The sequence below is a fragment of the Mytilus trossulus genome, chromosome 13, assembly GCF_036588685.1.
Source record: "Mytilus trossulus isolate FHL-02 chromosome 13, PNRI_Mtr1.1.1.hap1, whole genome shotgun sequence".
Taxonomy (NCBI): Eukaryota; Metazoa; Mollusca; class Bivalvia; order Mytilida; family Mytilidae; genus Mytilus; species Mytilus trossulus.
The window spans coordinates 32,954,413-32,972,993 of NC_086385.1; the positions used below are offsets into that span (position 1 = coordinate 32,954,413).

General features: G+C 31.7%; 1 protein-coding gene across 1 annotated transcript in view; it reads right to left on the minus strand.

Moving 5' to 3' along the window:
- Positions 1 to 18,325, minus strand: part of LOC134694284 (mucin-2-like) — a 32,539-nt gene extending 14,214 nt beyond the window's left edge. The window contains exons 1-7 of the mRNA XM_063555289.1: positions 18,222 to 18,325; positions 17,587 to 17,751; positions 16,831 to 16,981; positions 15,460 to 15,576; positions 13,925 to 13,976; positions 12,091 to 13,395; positions 11,018 to 11,196 (exon numbers count right to left, since the gene is read on the minus strand). Coding sequence (XP_063411359.1) covers positions 11,018 to 11,196; positions 12,091 to 13,395; positions 13,925 to 13,976; positions 15,460 to 15,576; positions 16,831 to 16,981; positions 17,587 to 17,751; positions 18,222 to 18,325 — 2,073 coding nt within the window. The remainder of the gene's footprint in view (positions 1 to 11,017; positions 11,197 to 12,090; positions 13,396 to 13,924; positions 13,977 to 15,459; positions 15,577 to 16,830; positions 16,982 to 17,586; positions 17,752 to 18,221) is intronic.
- Between the last annotated feature and the right edge of the window lie 256 nt (positions 18,326 to 18,581).

Here is an 18,581-nt window from a genome sequence, read left to right on the forward strand (position 1 = left end):
AATATGTATTCTTGTTGACTGGTTTGGAAAAAAATATCTCAGTTAATTTAGATCATTCAATTTTAAATACTCTTAAAAATGGTATTGAATTGTCAGGGGATTATTCGTGAAAAATATAGATATAAATTATTTAGTACAAAAAGTTAAGCTATTTGATATTGACAAATATTACATGGTTAAAAAGAATGTATTAATAAAAACATAAATCATATCCTTTTAGCAATAGTACTAAACAATACATGAATAAAGTAAACAGGAAAGTCGTTTCCGAATATTTGTCCTTCAGTGAAGCCTGTGCAATTAGAAGCATATTCATTGGTATCTGGAGATTCAATTCATGTGGTTATCATTTCTAGATTTAAATTGAGTGTTTCCTATGGGACTGTTCATTGTTTCAATTAGATAAATATTCAACAGTCCGTATAATCTACGACGCAAAAGTCACATAATTGCCGTCAGAAACTATCAATTCATAAAGTGATTTCAGATATAAAACCATTCATTTGTTTATAATGTGTTTATTATGAAAACTTTATTTGTATGTGTATTCTTCAGAGGAGTAACGCATTTTAACTTGATTTTTATATTTTTTTTTATGTTGTATTATTACACCACTGTCCAAGGTTTAGGGGATGATTGAAGCCTTGAAACGCGTTTAACCCGCCACATTCTGCATCATGTGTATGTTCTTGTCCGAAGTCAGGAATCTGTAAATCAGCGCTACTCATGCGTTGCTGTGTAACATATTTGTTTTTCGTTTATTATTTTGTTCATGAAGAAGGCTATCAGTTTTCTTTTTCGAACTGTTTTAATTTGTCATTCAGGGGGCCTGTTATAGTTGACTATGTGTTATGAGGTTTGCTCATTGTGTTAGACCCTACGTTGAATAGTTATTTTTTTTATCAATCTCTTTTAATTTGAATTTAAGTCCGTCAATAATTAAAATTTAAAAATTAAAAATGTCTTGTTAATCAACAGTATATTTAATATCCAGGAGCGTAAATCTGATGGTACCCGACTCAACACCCTACTTTATATACATTGTATCTTGGCGGTATTTTTTCTAAACCCTATTCCTTTATTTTGTCTAAAATAATTTTGAGACCAGATTATTTATCATATATTTCTAAAATACAAAAAGAGATGCATCTAAAGATTTGTTTTCAAATTTCTTCCATAACACTCAACACGAAATTTATAAGGGCAAACAGAAAAGAAATATATCTATGCATATCTTTTTAACTTTCCAACTAACAGAAAATAAGCGACCATAGGGTGAATGTAGTTGCAAAATATTCTGAATTTCCAGACTTGATATTGCAAAAAATTTAAGAAAGAATGTCTTAATGAAAAAATCAAAAAAATCTCTGAAATTCACTATTTTACACAATTTTTAATTGAAATGTTTGTAGCTAGTAGTTTTAAAGGATTGATTTGTGAAAACGTATATGTTATTCTCATTTGCATTTTTCCCAGATCAGACATTCTATTTTGATTTACCTGGTACCTAATACACCACATTGAATTTCAAATTGATTTTTACATCTAATATTTCATATAATATTTTATATGCAAATTTATAAAGCGTGAACTAAACACGAATATGGCAGAAACATGAAGAATACTATATAGGGATGACGACTTTTATCAATAAAATGTCATTTAAGATATCTGACTAATTGATATTTCATTAAAAGTGGTAGTGAATGGTATTTCAATATGACTTGCAAATGATGCAGTATTCATTTACACTGAACTAGTATATATTTGTTTAGGGGCCAGCTGAAGGACGCCTCCAGGTGCTAGAATTTCTCGTTACATTGACCTGTTGGTGACCTTTTGCTGTTGTCTGCTTTAGGTTGTTGTCTGTTTGGCAAATTCCCAATATTCATTCTCAATTTAATTTGTATACAACATTGTGATAAAAATTCTCGATATATATCTATACTTGACGCAGACTCCTAGATGCGCAAATTAATAAAAGTTATAATTCAACTCTCCCGTAAATCCATATATATTGTAGCTTATGTGCATACACAAATGTTAATTATGATGTACTAGAATATAAATAAATATGGTGTAATAACTAGCTTCTAATTGGTTAAACACATTAGTTTTATTTTCAATGTTGTCAATTTTTATTGCGCTACGCTTACTTTGACGTTGTTTATTCATACGCCAACAGGTGTGTACATTGTTATTGTTAATATTAATAATACAAAAGTTCTTTGACCCTTATTTTTTTTTAGAATTTTATTTATTATGAATGGCCATAATTTATTTTGAATTTACTGAACCATAAATTAGTTTTTGACTCTCCACATTTTACATAATCCGCTTCGATAGTAGTTCAATCAATTTAAAGTAAATAATAGCAATTCATTAAATAAATTGCTAGAAAATTACAGAAAGAACTTATATTCATATTCTAATGCAAAACACATATAATAAATGCATAACACATATAATAAATGCATAACACATAAAATAAATGCATAACATATATAATAAATGCATAACACATATAGTGGAGCGGCGAATGTTGAAAAAGTCGCTTAGTTAACGATTTTAAATTACCTAAATACCTCATGGAATTTTAGATCCTTAAATGTTTATCGATTATTCAGCTTTATAAAAATATTTGTCGTCAATATCAAATGTGGTACAAATGACGTAAAAAATAGCCTTTACTGACGTTACCCAACTTGCATGGAATACCCCACTGCCGATTCGGTAGTCAAATTTCACAACCAACCCGTTCTAAAAAATAATTTTTGAATGAAATTTGAATAAAGTTATTCGTGAACTTCATACAACGTACAATGTAAGGGCATTTCCAAATAGTCCTTAAATTTAATGCTTAATGCATCTGAAATTGGTTGAAAATTACACTGTAAAAATCATCGTTTTTCATCTAGCATTATTTGCACGTGCAGTATAGGTATATTTTAAAAGCACAACAATGAAGCCGCCGTATAATACTTCAATCGACCCGATTTACTTTTTGAAGTTAATTCCTAAAAATATAAGTATTTGACCAAATATCTGCTTTTTATCCAGATTTCAAGTTCGAATATTTGTCACAGATTTACCGACATTGTTGTGGTTTCTAGTTATAGTCACACATTCAGCGATTTAGCGAAGGTCATTTGTAGTCATTTTTAAGCATATTTCTTGTTCATTTTATAATTTCCAAAGCCTTGTGATTAATTTTAGTTGTTTGGTATTGTTGTATACTCGCTTTTGTTGAATTGAACTGGGAAAGTGAATTTCATTTTAGGGTTTGTTTGGTTTTCAGGTGTACGTGTGTTTGATTTGTTTTTTTATTCAATCACATGGACAATTTAACAATCTCGTTAAAACGGGTCCCGCTAAATGCCAAAAAAGACCTTATTCTTGACAAAAAGTCTTTTGTTTAATCATCACTTTTGACAAGGTATCAGTCTTTTTTACATGATAAAATAAGTAAGGCATTCTGTAATTCCTCTAAACATAAGGCTTAACTAAAGAGGTACTACAGGGATGCCATTGCCTTTTTTGCTCAACAAGGACAATATAAATCTAGCATTGTATTTGCTAGCGATATTTACATTGGAGACGCTGTTAAGACAGCGAATAACATCAAAGCATAATTAAAAATGGTTGAGATAAAAGCCGACTTAAGTATATGAAGCTCCACCAAAACCAACGACAAATCGGTATGCATGTACTTTATGAAGCAACCTCAATTTTATGACAAAAAATGGAAAATGTTTATATATCTAGGGATTATTATCGTGCAAATAACCAAGTACAAATGCATATCGTTGGAAATGTCAGAAGCAATGTTGTCAACCTATTTGATAAGTTTAGTTACTTGTCTCTTGACAAAGTCTTTTGAAACATTTTCTTCAGTATCAATGAATATTTCGCATGACATTCGGAGAAAATGTGCTACTCTCGTAGAGTGCCTGGTGTCAAATTGTAATAACATAATTACTCCATTTAAAGTCTTATTATGCCGGTCGGTCATGCTCTGTGTTGGTGTGACTTCACTTCAAGTTTTTTTTGGAATCGGTTAAAAGTCGGTATTCAACCTCTTTAGGACAAAACCAAGCTGTTTCGGTAATCATGTAGCCTTAGGTCACCTTACGGCCTTCAACAATGAGCTAATCGCAAATGGCCATACTGCAGTCAGCTATAAAAGGTCCCGATAAGACAGTGTAAAACAATTCAACCGAAAAGCTTTCGGCATGTGAATTCGTATTTAAGCATCACGTACTACGTACAATGTGGCAAAGCAAAGTTTGGATGTCGGCAAATCTAGCCAACCGAAGTAATGGCTTCCATGTGCCTTTGTTGGAAAACTGCGCAACATGACAAGTTAGAGCCAGTTTTCTTTGAGGGACAAATGGCATCGGACTTTCTACAAGATCTAATTAGTTCATGTAAGGGGGAAAACATGCTAGGCAGCACGTGTTTGCAAGGAGCAGGGTCTTCCTTGCACTGATTTATGTCTTTTTTTAAATGTAGGCAGTTGTAATGAAATACCATGAAAATAGTTCTTGTAATATTTGGTAAGTTTATTTTAATTTGCTATAATGTTTTCGACGTTTCATTTGGTATGAAAATAAACTCATCATAGATACCATGACGGTCATATCTCAATTTTAGGAATTTGTTCTACAACACGCTTGCACTAATTGAGTAATATATCAAACTCCATTAACTATAGTAAATGAAAAGGTATCTTGTATTGAGATAGTTTGAATTCATTTTAAGAAAACTCAGTGACACGTCGAATCCTTGAAAACTGAAACAAATGTTTTCATGGCTGCATATTTGGTTTGATATATTAGCTATGCATTTCAGATACTCTTTGAAAACTTTTCAACTATTAAAGTATTCAAGAAATGCTATTTGTGGATGTCAATTATCAATGTTAATATGTTCCTGTTTTCCATTAGGCATTAAAATGTGTATGTACCATGGACTACCTTTAAACAAGTTAAATGAAACGTTGTTCTGACGTCATGTGCAAATATGAAAAAGATTTTGTATGAACTAACGGTTTTCTACATAATACTACTCGTATAATTTATTGAATAGATTATTAATTTTGGAAATATCAATGGTATTGTTTCTTTAGATGAAAGTAGAATTTTTTTAAGTGATGACCTTTGACCTTGATTTTCGATATTATTGTACCAGATTTGATATTGACGACACATATTTTCAAAAAGTACAGGATTTCATCTTTCAAATGAGCTATTAAAATCCCATGAGGTATTTAGGTAATTTAAATTTCTAAAATTGTCCTCTCCGCCGCTCCACTAATATAATAAATGCATAACACATATAATAAATGCATAACACATATAATAAATGCATAACATATTTCAAAACATGTACAACATTCACATTATTCTGCGACATTTCATGAAAGTTCTTGGTGCATTAGCGACATTCAACATCTTCAGGTACATGATGTCATACCAATGCAAACTCTATTGCTGTATGTTATTCCATAAAGTGCAACCTTAAAATTAGGATCAATTTGCATTGAAATGGAGTTTTGAGGTAGGTGTGGTTGTAATTTCTTGATATTTTCAAAAAAAATAATATAAAAAAACCCGCTGAACTCCGCGGTACATCTGCACCCAAACCAAATCTCCAAAATCAAAAACTCATACACATCAAACGAATGGATAACATATTATTGACGTTGTACGCACATGTACTGGTGTAGAAAATGATAGACTAAACCTTGTTATAGAGCTAGCTTAACCTCTCAATTGTATGACAGTCGGATTAAATGACGTTATATTGACAACGATGTGTGAACAAAACAAACCGACAAAATAGGTAAGAATGTAAAAAATAGAGATACAGCAGTCACCATTGTGTTGTAATGTAAATCACAAATCAATATGTATCAAAGAAGCACAAAAAGGATATTCTAACATTAATGAATCCCAGCAAGTCAATCTCGTTACACAATGTGTGGATTTTACGTTAAATATTGGCCGACAAAAACATATTTGGGTTGAGAATTATGAAATTTCAAAACGTTTTTTCTAGAAGGTATGAGAAAACAGTTGATGCAAATTGAAATTAGCTTGATCATACAGTGACTTAAAAAGGTCAGCCATGGCCACTTTCGGTTTAAATTCTTAAATGACCGCATTTCTTGTATGAGATCCCTTTAACATATATCATTTATTATTATTACATGTCCTTCTAGACAGTAATATTCCTCAATTTTATCTCTGGTTAAAATCTGGATATGATTTTAATATGACTGACCAGGCCATGTGTTAATTGCTAACAAATATTTGGCATGCATGAATTACTTCTTGAGTATAAGCCAAATTGATTAAACAAATTAAAAGGATCAGTGTACACAGTTACTTTTATTGAATATAGTTTCAATACATAAAAAAGAAGATAGTATTGCATTTTCGTGTATCTAATTTTGTTGACTTTATTGACAACTTAAATTAAACATACTAGTATATCTTAACTAAATGAACTGCATGACTTTATTTAGAATACAGTATGCCTGTTACATGTATCTGTTGATTATGTTTAAATGATGCATTTTCGTGGTGATGTTTAGCCCATCAAATAATTTTAATGTACAAATGCAAGTACTATAAAAAAAAGTTTCTAATCGTTTTTTACAATGCTTTCTATCAATATATATTTCGAACGCTTGTTATGTTTCACGTTCGAAATTTTTATTCCAAATTTTACCGGTCAAACGTATTATAATCCTCGTACCGATGATAACGATCTATACATAGGCGTAATGTCGTTGAATATCCCAATACTGTTTGTCCCTTCATCATGTTCATTGTCGTTTTAATTGATTTTATAAGAGTAAATTGCACTGTTTATTACATAAAATATGCCATTTTTTTAAAACTATCTTAAAATCCGTATCTATATAATTTAATTTAGGATGTAACACGTCTTCTGATTGGTTGACGTTATTTTGTTATGAGCCCATAGCCATAATTTAGTCATGTGACCGTGACGTCATGAACGTTTTTTCATGGTTTTTTACGGTTTAAATGGAATTTAGAATTAAATTATAAGAAATGACTGTAATATTTTATCTGTCTATTCGAAATAACATAAAAAATATGGTGCACACTGTAAAAAAAACCGCTACGCGCGTTATTCAGTGTGCACCAAATTTTTTTTATGTTATTTCTTCATAGAAAGAAAACATATTACAGTCATTCCTTAAATAAATAACAGTTTCCCTAATAAAATGTTGCTGTTTACAATGAAGCTATTGGTCCAATGGTTCTTTTTGATATAGACGTATTCGTCTCTGTTGTATCATTAATAGAATATATGTGCAACAGATAATCACAGTAATCAAATCAGGATACCAGATTTAGAAAAAGGAAAAAAACCACTGGCAAGCAAACATTTAGAGAGTACCATGTTGATCAAGTATGATGCTTCATAAGGGACAGGATTCACTGGATCCTACATCCGACTATGTGCCACATGTGCAGCAGGATCTGCCTACCCTTTCAGAGCACCTAAGATCATCATTAGTTTTTGGTGGGGTTCGTCTTGCTCAGTGTTTAGTTTTTTATGTTTTTTTGAGTATTATTATTGTCTGTTTGTCTTTTTCATAGTCGATTTATGAGTTTGACTGTTTCTTTTGGGTATCTTTCGCCTCTCTTTTCCAATTGACATTGCCACAACGCCTTCTTGTATTCATCATTTATGACTGAATTGAAACTTATAATCCACGATTTTTTGTTTACATGAGAATTTGAACGGCCTAAAAATGAGAAGCAGGGTCTGCGTATCATTTCGGAGCAACATGCATCAGACATCAACCGACATTGCTCAGTCAACATTTTTAATGTAAATTTTTCCAGACTGTTGTGTGTCCTTTTTCTCTTTGTTTTGTTTTGGAAATGGTTCAAAAATAGTTTCGTTTTCTTCGACTTTTGAGTTCAATACTAATTTCTTTTAGGATTTAAACTTCTTTCACTACCACTTTGTAACACCCAGGTGGATTATATTTTTAGTAATAGAAAACATTTTCTTTCTCTATTCTATGGAATTATACATTGTACGATGCAGTTATATATAAAAAAGAAACTTCTGTTTTAAAATGATTATCATGCTTTGAAAAAAAAAGTATTAGGCCAAAAGAACAAACTCAAGATAAATAAATAAATAACACATAGGAAAACAAATAACAATTAATTCAGTCAGCAAGTATTGAGAATCTTTTATGATTTTATGACTTATTATAATAACTGATATAAAATATATTTGATATAACCCACGTGCATTATTCAGTCCCATTTTTGTACCAGTTGTCGCTATATAGTATTGGCCACAAGCGTTCACTTATTAATTAAGGATTAATAATATAAACAATGATTTTTTTAAAACAATTCAAATAATATTGTTTTTGATTTTAAAAGGATTTTTACACTGTGAAGTCACTTTGGAATGCGTAATTTTTCCGTAGTCAGATCTAACTTAAGATTTGAACAAAAACATCTGATTTGAGTCATCATAATCAAGTTGTGAAGCATCATGAATTATAGATTATTCCTTTTAGGGCACACGCGTTCTGTCGAAGCATTTAATAAGTTTTTATTTATGTACATATCATAGGAATATTAATATAAAATGTAAAAATGTAATTCTAAACGTAATTTCATAAAAAAAAAATTGCTGATCAATTTTAAAAGCAACAGAAAACCGTTTTGTTTTTGGTTAACGTCAGTAACCTACTTTACAAATAGAAATAGATTTTTAAAGTTTGATATGCCATTTAACTGTGATAAAAACTGATTAAACAACATATTTCATTATTTCTTTTTAATGTAAAGCAGTAATGTTGATTCTGGAAAAAAATATTACCGTTCTAATAACTCTGAATGATTATTTGAATTTACTATTAGCCTTGATAACTTGTCAACAGTCGATTGCACACTAAGTGGATCGGAATATCGCCATAATAGTAAACATAGACTTTTTGCACAATTACTTTTTTGGAAAAGTGAAATGGACGTGCAACAATTGAAGATCGACTACCTACACTACAAAACAGTATCATGCTATTTTATCGACTGAGCTGATTGTTACCTATCAGTCTGAATTTTTCTGTTATTTAATTGATAGCACTCTATGGTAGTTAGAACTTAACCATTTCATACGTGTCTTAACCATTTTCGAATAGTTTTTATATAACACATAGGAAATATGCCATTTTCATAGTTTCATAATTCATGGGTGTTACAAATGCGTCACTGATGAGTCTTATGTAGACGAAACGCGCGTCTGGCGTATTAAATTAGAATCCTGGTACCTTTGATAACTATTTACACCACTGGGTCGATGCCACTGCTGGTGGACGTTTCGTCCCCGAGGGTATCACCAGCCCAGTAGTCAGCACTTCGGTGTTGACATGAATATCAATTTTATGGTCATTTCTATAAATTTTCTGTTTACAAAACTTTTAATTTTTCGAAAAACTAAGGATTTTCTTACGCCCAGGAGTAGATTACCTTAGCCGTATTTGGCACAACTTTTAGGAATTTTTGGGTCCTCATTGCTCTTCAACTTTGTATTTGTTTGGCATTTTAACTGTTTTGATCTGAGCGTCACTGATGAGTCTTATGTAGACGAAACGCGCGTCTGGCGTATTAAATTATAATCCTGGTACCTTTGATAACTATTTTAACGATTCTAGACTAGGTCTGAACCATGCGCATCCTAGTTGAACTTTAATTGACCAAGTATTAACTAGCGTATACCTTTTTCTATATAATATTAATTTATTGCATTTCCTCAAATTATGAACTATTTGTTAAAGCTGCTTTTCTCCTTGGTTCGATATTTAAACATTTGTTTTAACCTAAAATGTAGAATTTACATATGTAGCAGTGATACCGAAATTTTACGACAAACATAATATTATCATCAACACCTTATTCTTTATCACTTATACCTATGTATGTACAGAAATGTTCCTTTATCATGTTTATTACTATATCTCAGCCTAATTGTACATTTTTAAACGGCACTTGAAAGAAATTTACACACCATCGTTTTGTCGATTATTCATTAATATGTAATAAAACCGAAGGCAAAATTTTAAGCAACGATTACATGTTACTAATGCACATATCAAATATTAAGAAACAAAAAATATGCATTTGTAATTTCCCTCTTATATAAAGTAGATAGTATACTTCAAAAATTGTTTGAAACATTTTAATATAAATGTTACAATTGACGCATAAATATGTAAACAACTTTTGAAAATAAATAAATAGAGCATAGTAAAACAGAGGTATTTTAACCTTTTTCATATAAAAAAAAAATTACCGACCGGCAGGGACAAGTACTAATTAAATTGTATATGCGTGCGCATTGAATTATTACACGGTTTTATTACTTAATGATTGAAGTTTGATAAAGATAAACACGTACACAAAAGGCCATTGGATGAAAGGAGGACGTTTGGAACGGTTGCCAAGACAATAAACGCACATAAGCAAAATATGAATATAAAATTATTCAAAAATTATATATTTTTTTAAGGATTGTGTTTATGTACAAAATGTTTGCATGCATGACATCATCAGATGATATTTTGAAAAAATGTGTCTTGAATAATGTACAAAAACAATAAACCTTCAAGATATTTTCAAAAAGTAAAAGTTAAAAAAATAATTTAACAGACGTATCAAACTTAGTTTTAAGGTAAATAAGATCACGTATTGATAATTTTTCACTCATTTTTCTTTATCTTCATACTCTAAGCAAATAATACACTATATATTCATTAACGCTTATTATGAGCGAGCTCCTGCCGTAAACTTTAAAGGCATTATGCATGATACCCTTCATTATGATGTCCTCCTAAACCAGACACTATTTCACGTTCATTATTACCAGAATACAAGGCTGACTATGGGTTGTTTGATCTAGCATACGATATAACCCTTGGATCGACATGCTGACTATATGATTTTTTTCCTACAGATTCATTGAACGATGGAGATTCATGAACACTATCTAGGGCAATTCCATAATTTTTGTTCCCTTCATACCGGTAATTTTTAGATGATTTCTTCGAACGCATACAACAAGTGATAATGCAAATTCCCATGCCTAATATGATAACTCCAGAAATTGCACTGATACCAATTAAAAGCGGCACTGTAAAAAAAGTTCATAGAAATGTTATCATAGGATCATATATAATTGAAATATATATATATTATTGAAACGAGCCTCTGTCAATTGAACAAATCAAGGTTCAGTGTTATATATAATCATAATATTAAAAGTAACAATAAGTGTGTTATATGAGCTAGCCTGAGGTATCAAAGCTACTTACTTTATTCTACGAGTCTGGTTTTTGAGTAAATATACGATGATTTAATGCTTGCACTAAAATTGAATGCTGAACTACTTGATTTTTGTTATAAGTAAATATTTTGATTGATGAGGATATATTGGCACCATTAATTGATGCAGACAAAATTTTGTAGACATTGTGTTACACTAATGTTGACATTTGTATCTTACAATCAATCCTAACATAACCAAAAAATAGTGGTCAGTTTTGGTTGATGTGGTCAAGTTATGTTGTTTAACGAGCCACTCTGAAATGTGAAAACCTCTGATTGTTGGTGATGATTCGATTGTCGGATTTACAAGAGGACATGCTGACACTGTTTTGATGCAGAAAAAGTAATGCAGACACTCTGAATAAGAGCCAACAATGAACATGATTTATATTAATAACTGTACACTAGTTGCTTTCATCTATCATAATTATTTTATATTTGCTATGCGCTATTGTCGTAGTGTGTTATGTTTATAAATTTATTGATAAAATACATATGTACATTAACTTTTCAACGACAAATAACGGAGATTTGTTCGTACTTAATTTACAAATGCATTTAAAAAGTATATTTGATATCGTTGGATTTCTGTGAAGTGTTTAGTGGACTTTTTTTCAGATGATAGTAATCTTCTTTCCATACCATAAAATTGTGCATTGCTCACCAGGTATCTTTTCCCATGTAGTTGCAAATTACTTACGTGATTCATCAACAAAACCGGACGAAGAAGGCGCTAATGGTCCTAAAGTAGTTGCTTGTAGCTTTGTAATAGTGTCTGAAGCTGTTGTAAGACGTTCTATTGAAGTGTCTGTTTCAGTAGTTGCTTGTTGTTTTTTCGTAATAATTAACTTAGAAGTTGTCAAAGATTCTTCGTGTTTATGAGTAGTTTCTGATTCTGTAGTTGTCATAAACCTTATCGTAGTAAATAATTCTGTATTTGGTTTGGTATTTGCTGTAGAAGCTGATCCAATTGTTGTTATATGTTCTTGTTCAGTTACTAATTTAGAGGATGCTGGAGGTTCTGTTGTAGTTTTTGATTTGGTAGGTGGTTGTGGCTGTGTTGTAATAGTTGATTTTAGATTTGACTGAGAGTCTGTTAAAGTACCTGCTTCTTTCGATGTTGAAGGTTCTGTTTTGGAAACAGATTCTAGAGTTGTAAGAGGCTCTATTGTTGAAACCGATTCAGTTATTATCCAATGTTCTGTTGGAGTAACTGATTCACTTGTTGCCTCTAGCTTTGCTGTAGTAACTGATTCTGCTGTTGTCACTGGCTCTGTTGTAGTTACTGATTCTGTTGTCAGAGGTTTTGTTGGAGTAACTGATTCTGTTGTTGTCATTGGATCTGTTGAAGTTATTGATTCTGTTGTTTTCAGAGCTTCTTTTGGAGTAACTGATTCAGTCGTTGTCACTGGCTTTGCTGTAGAAGCTGATTCTGTTGTTGTCACTGGCTCTGTTGTAGTGACTGCTTCTGTTGTTGCCATAGGTTCTATTGTAGTAACCGAATCAGTTGTAATCACAGGCTCTAATGTAGTTGCTGATTTTGTTGTTGTCAATGGCACTGTTGTAGTAGCTAATTTAGTTGTTGTCGCATGCTCTGTTGTAGTAACTGATTCAGTTGTTGTCACTTGCTCTGTTGTGGGAACTGGTTCTGTTATTGTTTCAGGCTCTTTTGTAGTAACTGATTCGATTGATGTAAGGGGCTCTGTTGTGGTACCTGATTCGGTAGTTGTCAGAAGCTCTTTTGCTGTTACTGGTTCTGTCGTTGTCAGAAGAATTGTTGTAGTAGCTGTGTCTATTGTCGTGAAATACTCATTTGTAGTCGATAGTTTACTTGTAGATCTGTGGGAATCTGTAGTTGCTGCAACCGTGGAAGTTTCTGGATAACAAGTTGCACAACATTGAACCGGTACAAGTACACAATTTCGAGGGTCCTTTCTATACATGTCTGCACATGTCCAACCGTTGAAAAATATCTGTCCTTTTCTGTCACCGTATAAACAGTTTTCTAAGTTTTAATATAAAACAAAATTATAATTCATTTAAAATTAAACATTCTTTGAATGATTATTTTTGATTATTATTGTTATTATTATCACACAACACTTCCCAGTCGAAATATGTTTTTTTTCATCTATTGTCATTATATTTGCGCTGGTAGTGTCGGTCTTTTATACTAATACAGTTGATTGCTTCTTCTATTTTCTTGATTGTAATCATTATCATAATAATTATCTCATCATTGTGATTATCTATGAATATTGATATATCTGATTATTTACCATATTTTTGTAATATAAATTTATGAGAAGTGGTCTACACGGAATTATTCTAAACAATTATACTAACAAAATTGAATAAATGAGTATTCATTACACTGTAATACATTTATGAAGATTTGTTTTATTCAAAATTATTTCGTTTTTAAAAAGAGCGATACACAATATGCGAAAATAAACTGACAACGCCATTGCTATATTTAAACTTATCGTGTTTAGCCATAAAATATGGAAGAGCTAACTCAATATAACACTTACCATTTCCAGCTGGTGCCTTTATATCTGAGGTACATACTCCAGAAACACACCACTGTGAACAAACATGATTATTAATTACATTGATGCGACTGACAAAAGACGTTCAAATCTTTGTAAACGGTTAAGACGAGACGAATGAAAGTAGCAACAGAACCGTATGCGATTGATTGAACTCCAATTGTCATATACATTTACACAGATGTTGAACAGGGAACTATGACACAATCAGCAAAATTCCAGTTCAGACAGTTGTATCTTACAATAAAACTTGAAAAATCAAGTTGCTAATAAACTAAAGATGACAAAGAAATAAATGTACTGAAAAGTGGCTACGATATAAACAAAAAATCAAAAGTAAAAAACAATCACTCTGATCTGAATTTGTTAAAATAATCTAAAAACGTCGTTGCTGTATTTTTGACTTTTAAACCTCATCGAAACTGTATCAAACGAATGTGACTTCAATTAAACCCCTTTACTAGAAATTGATTACGCATGGTGTAAATATTAAAAGTGAAACAAGGATGTACCTTTTTTTTTTAAAGATACAGGCGGAAAAAAACGACAGCGTTTTTAGTTTCTAAATAACATTTAACTAAACAGAACTGAATGATCAAATTGCTATTTCGTTTAGACATATATTTATGTCCATATGATATTATCAATATATGTGACAGTTGGTAGTCCCTTGAAATCATGTTTATAATAAATAAGATGGGTCCTTAACTAATACACAAACGAAAGGATGATACATGTTATAGAGTACATGCATTATTAGTTAGTATTTTCTTATTAAGTTACCAGTGAATATGACGTATGTGTTAACTCGTTAGACTAGATCTTTGACAGATATTGTCTTAATGATTAATGGTTAACAAAACTTATTCAACCAATTTACTTCAATCAGTCTTAAAATGCATGCACTTTCGACAATTTAATCCCAATCGAAACATGTATTTATGAATATTTAAATAAATGTACGCCAGATTACAACAGAACACATTTTTTACATAATATGTATCATGTGCATTTTTTCCCTATAGGAATTTAGGGAAATGTGTTGTGGTATGTCCATATTGTACTGAAGTGTAGTTTTGATTTGTTCGAACATTTATCATTTGAAGAGTGTTTCTTGACAAGGTAGAATGCCTCACTTAGAGTTCTTTCTTGTAGAGAAGGGGTTAATTAAAGATCATTGGTATGTATCAAAGGTGTTAGCATACAATCGTTCACAAAATGTATAACCCTGTTTTGCTCGACGCTTTTTTCCTAGATAATCCGGAATTTGATACTCTATTTTTCAAAAATACTGGATCCACATCGTATTATATGCATATCAGGTCTTCAAGAGTGTTAATGAAAGAAATGCTGTTATATATATTTTCAATTATTTGTCAAATATTTTAAAATATAGCAGTCAATATTACATATTTCAACACTGTTAGTATAAATTTGAAGCTTTTGGGGGATAAATCAAACGTTTACCCATTCAAAAAATAGATTTGTTTCCTTGTAAACATTGATATATAATATACCTTTTTATTGCCACAACGAGTGCCTTCTCCTGCAATTGATTTATAACAAGATGTAGCTTCTGGATTAGAGCACCATAGAACATTGCATATTGATTCATAATTACCCCCGTACTGTCCCTAAAAAAAGTTAAATCATTTTTATAAGTAAAGTCCGATATGAACGGTACAATATAAAAGTGAATTATTGTCAATTTTTGGAATATATACCGTTCAAATTAGTTAAAAATCATAGTTTCTTATGAAATATAATGCAGTACATAAATCTTCAACAGAATATTTTCTGACATGTCCTAATTCTTCCATTATATATGATGACAAAAAAACTGTGAAACCTTTCGAGTTATGTCGCTCTGTGTAGTTCGTAATTTTAAAAGGGCTTATATGACATTCCTAATAACTTAAAATACATAATAGTTCAATATGCTCACGTCATGAAACCCCGTTAGGTGACTGTAAGAATCTGTTTAACAGTGATTTGTTGTTTTTTGCTTCTTTTCCAGTAGCAATTTATTCATACATACTTATGTTTAGGATAGATTTTCAATATAAAGATAAATATAAAAAAAAGACAATGTGGTATGATTGCCAGTGAGACAACTTTCCACAAGAGACCAAAATGAAACAGACATTAACATCTATAGGTCACCATACGGCCTTCAACAATGAGCTAAGCACATACCGCATAGTCAGCTATAAAAATCCCCGATATGACAATGTAAAACAATTCAAACGATAAAACTAACAACCTAATTTATGTAAAAAAAGAAATGAACGAAAAACAAATATGTAACACATACACAAACGACAACCACTGAATTACAGGCTCCTGACTTTGGTCAGGCACATATATAAATAATGTGGCGGGGTTATTTTTGCCAAAGAAGGTCTACTTTAACACACGTTTTAAGTTGAAATGGGTGAATTGGTATTCTGATACATAAATTTTTCTTGATGATATATATCTAACCATTTGTTTTAGCTTTCATCCTATGTTGGCTTCCAGCACTACTGGCGACCTATATCAACTTGCGTACCGTACAACACTTGGAGGAGGCTTCCACATAATGCAAGCTCTGTCTCCACTCAACAGCTTGATAAATCCAATCATCGTCCTTTCAATAAACCATAGGATGTTTAGACCAAGACGTAAACAAAACTTATCAACTAAACTCATGTTGACAACGTCAAATAAAAGTCCAGGTCGTTCAAGGCGTGACTTGGTACTTGCACATACATAAATAATGAGGCGGGGTTGAACATGTTAGGGGATCCCAACCCTCCCTCTTATCTGGAACAGTGGTATAACAGTACAACATAAGAACGGACTATAAAACTATTTCTTTTTCACAATACTTGAAAAACTGCGCTTACCCTACACATGTATGATCCGATTCCGTTTATTTGAACGCACTGGGCATCGACATCATAAACCTGACCAGCAAGTACCTCTTCATATAATGCTAGTGCCGTTGGGTCAAAATTGGATCCCAGAGACTTCAAACAATTCCCGCTTGGACCTGATCTAAAATGTTGAAAAGGACCTTAAAAATCAGGTAATATTGTAAAGTTGTCGTTACGTTTAATTCTTGTACAAGTCCTGTTAATAGTTCATACTTCGATAAATTCCTCCGTGCATGTACCTCAAATTTGATTAAGGTGATAGTAAATATGTAATTGAAATGCATTATCTTGAACAGAACAGGAAATTTTAGGATTTAAACATTAGAGTGTGTATTAAGAAAATATGCAGACATTAACAACAATGTACACATACATTTTCGCATTTCATTACTTTTCTCAATGTTTTCAAATAAGATTCGAAAGTTTTAAAAGATAAAAGCTTTTTAATCCTCGCGGTTTAGAAATGTATTCCTATCAATATACCCAAATTACCGTTTTTATTTTAGGTTAAGCATATTGCCGGCCTTTATATGTTTATTTTTATATCATCGAAACCGTGACATGAACGATCTAGTGATGAGGTGGTTCCCTTAATAATATTCGATTAAGGAAAAGGTGCTGATTTTTATCTGATAGTAGTTATAGAATGGTTTTGTGTCGTAGTAAAATCCAAAACTACCTGTTTAACGCTTCCAAGCCCTTTTGCGTTTGCGTTAAAATACTCACGATTCAAGAATGTTTATCCGTGATGTGAAATAATCTGTTGAACATGAAGAAAATTTCCATGGATTCGTTGCTGTAGAGCCTTGTTGGGGTTTACTTTGTGAAGCCATTATATAGGCATCACTCGAGCGGCACAAGTTTGTAGTGCCATCATGTTGGGCGCCCAGACTGCAATAGCATCAAAGATTATATATCTTCAATTTTACATTTTTGTTTAATTGGAGACAAAGAATATATATACAAACATGTTTAACCCCGTCGCATTTTTGGCCTTGTAAGTCTTGTATTATTTCAATTTTAGTTTCTTGTGTACAATATTGAAATTAGTGTGGCGTTCATTATCACTGAACTGGTATATATTTGTTTAGGGGCCAGCTGAAGGACGGCTCCGGATGCGGAAATTTCTCGCTACATTGAACACCTGTTGGTTACCTTCTGCTGTTGTTTTTCTTTGGTCGAGTTGTTGTCTCTTTGACACATTCCGCATTTCCATTCTCAATTTTATTTTAGTATTGACCTTTATTTTAGTCGTTGAAAAGACTCTTTCCATTCAAGGCTTTGAAATTGCCACTTTGTTCCGACAATTTTTAAGTATAAAAAGCAATTTAAACTGATGTGTAATTAACTATTCATATTACCTGTGTCCTAGCTCATGTGCTGCTACAGTAATAATAATGAAATTATATCCATCCTGTACGATAGATTTACTATGAGAACCACAAATTACACCTGCCCAGGCCATTCCTAAATAGAGAGTATTGTTGCAAGGTTTTGGCAGATGAATAAGCCATTACTACTATAATAGATTATAATAAAAGATGGTCGTGGGTAATAACGCCGTCAAATCAAGGATCATTGTGTACTGTGATTTTGTTACGGTTCAGCTGGTCATGGCTTGGTTAGGTTAAGGACAAGCATATTGGCCTCAGTTCTTTTCAAATGATCAAATAAAATTAAACTAGATTGTTAACTTGGTGTAATTAGTATTAAAAATTCAT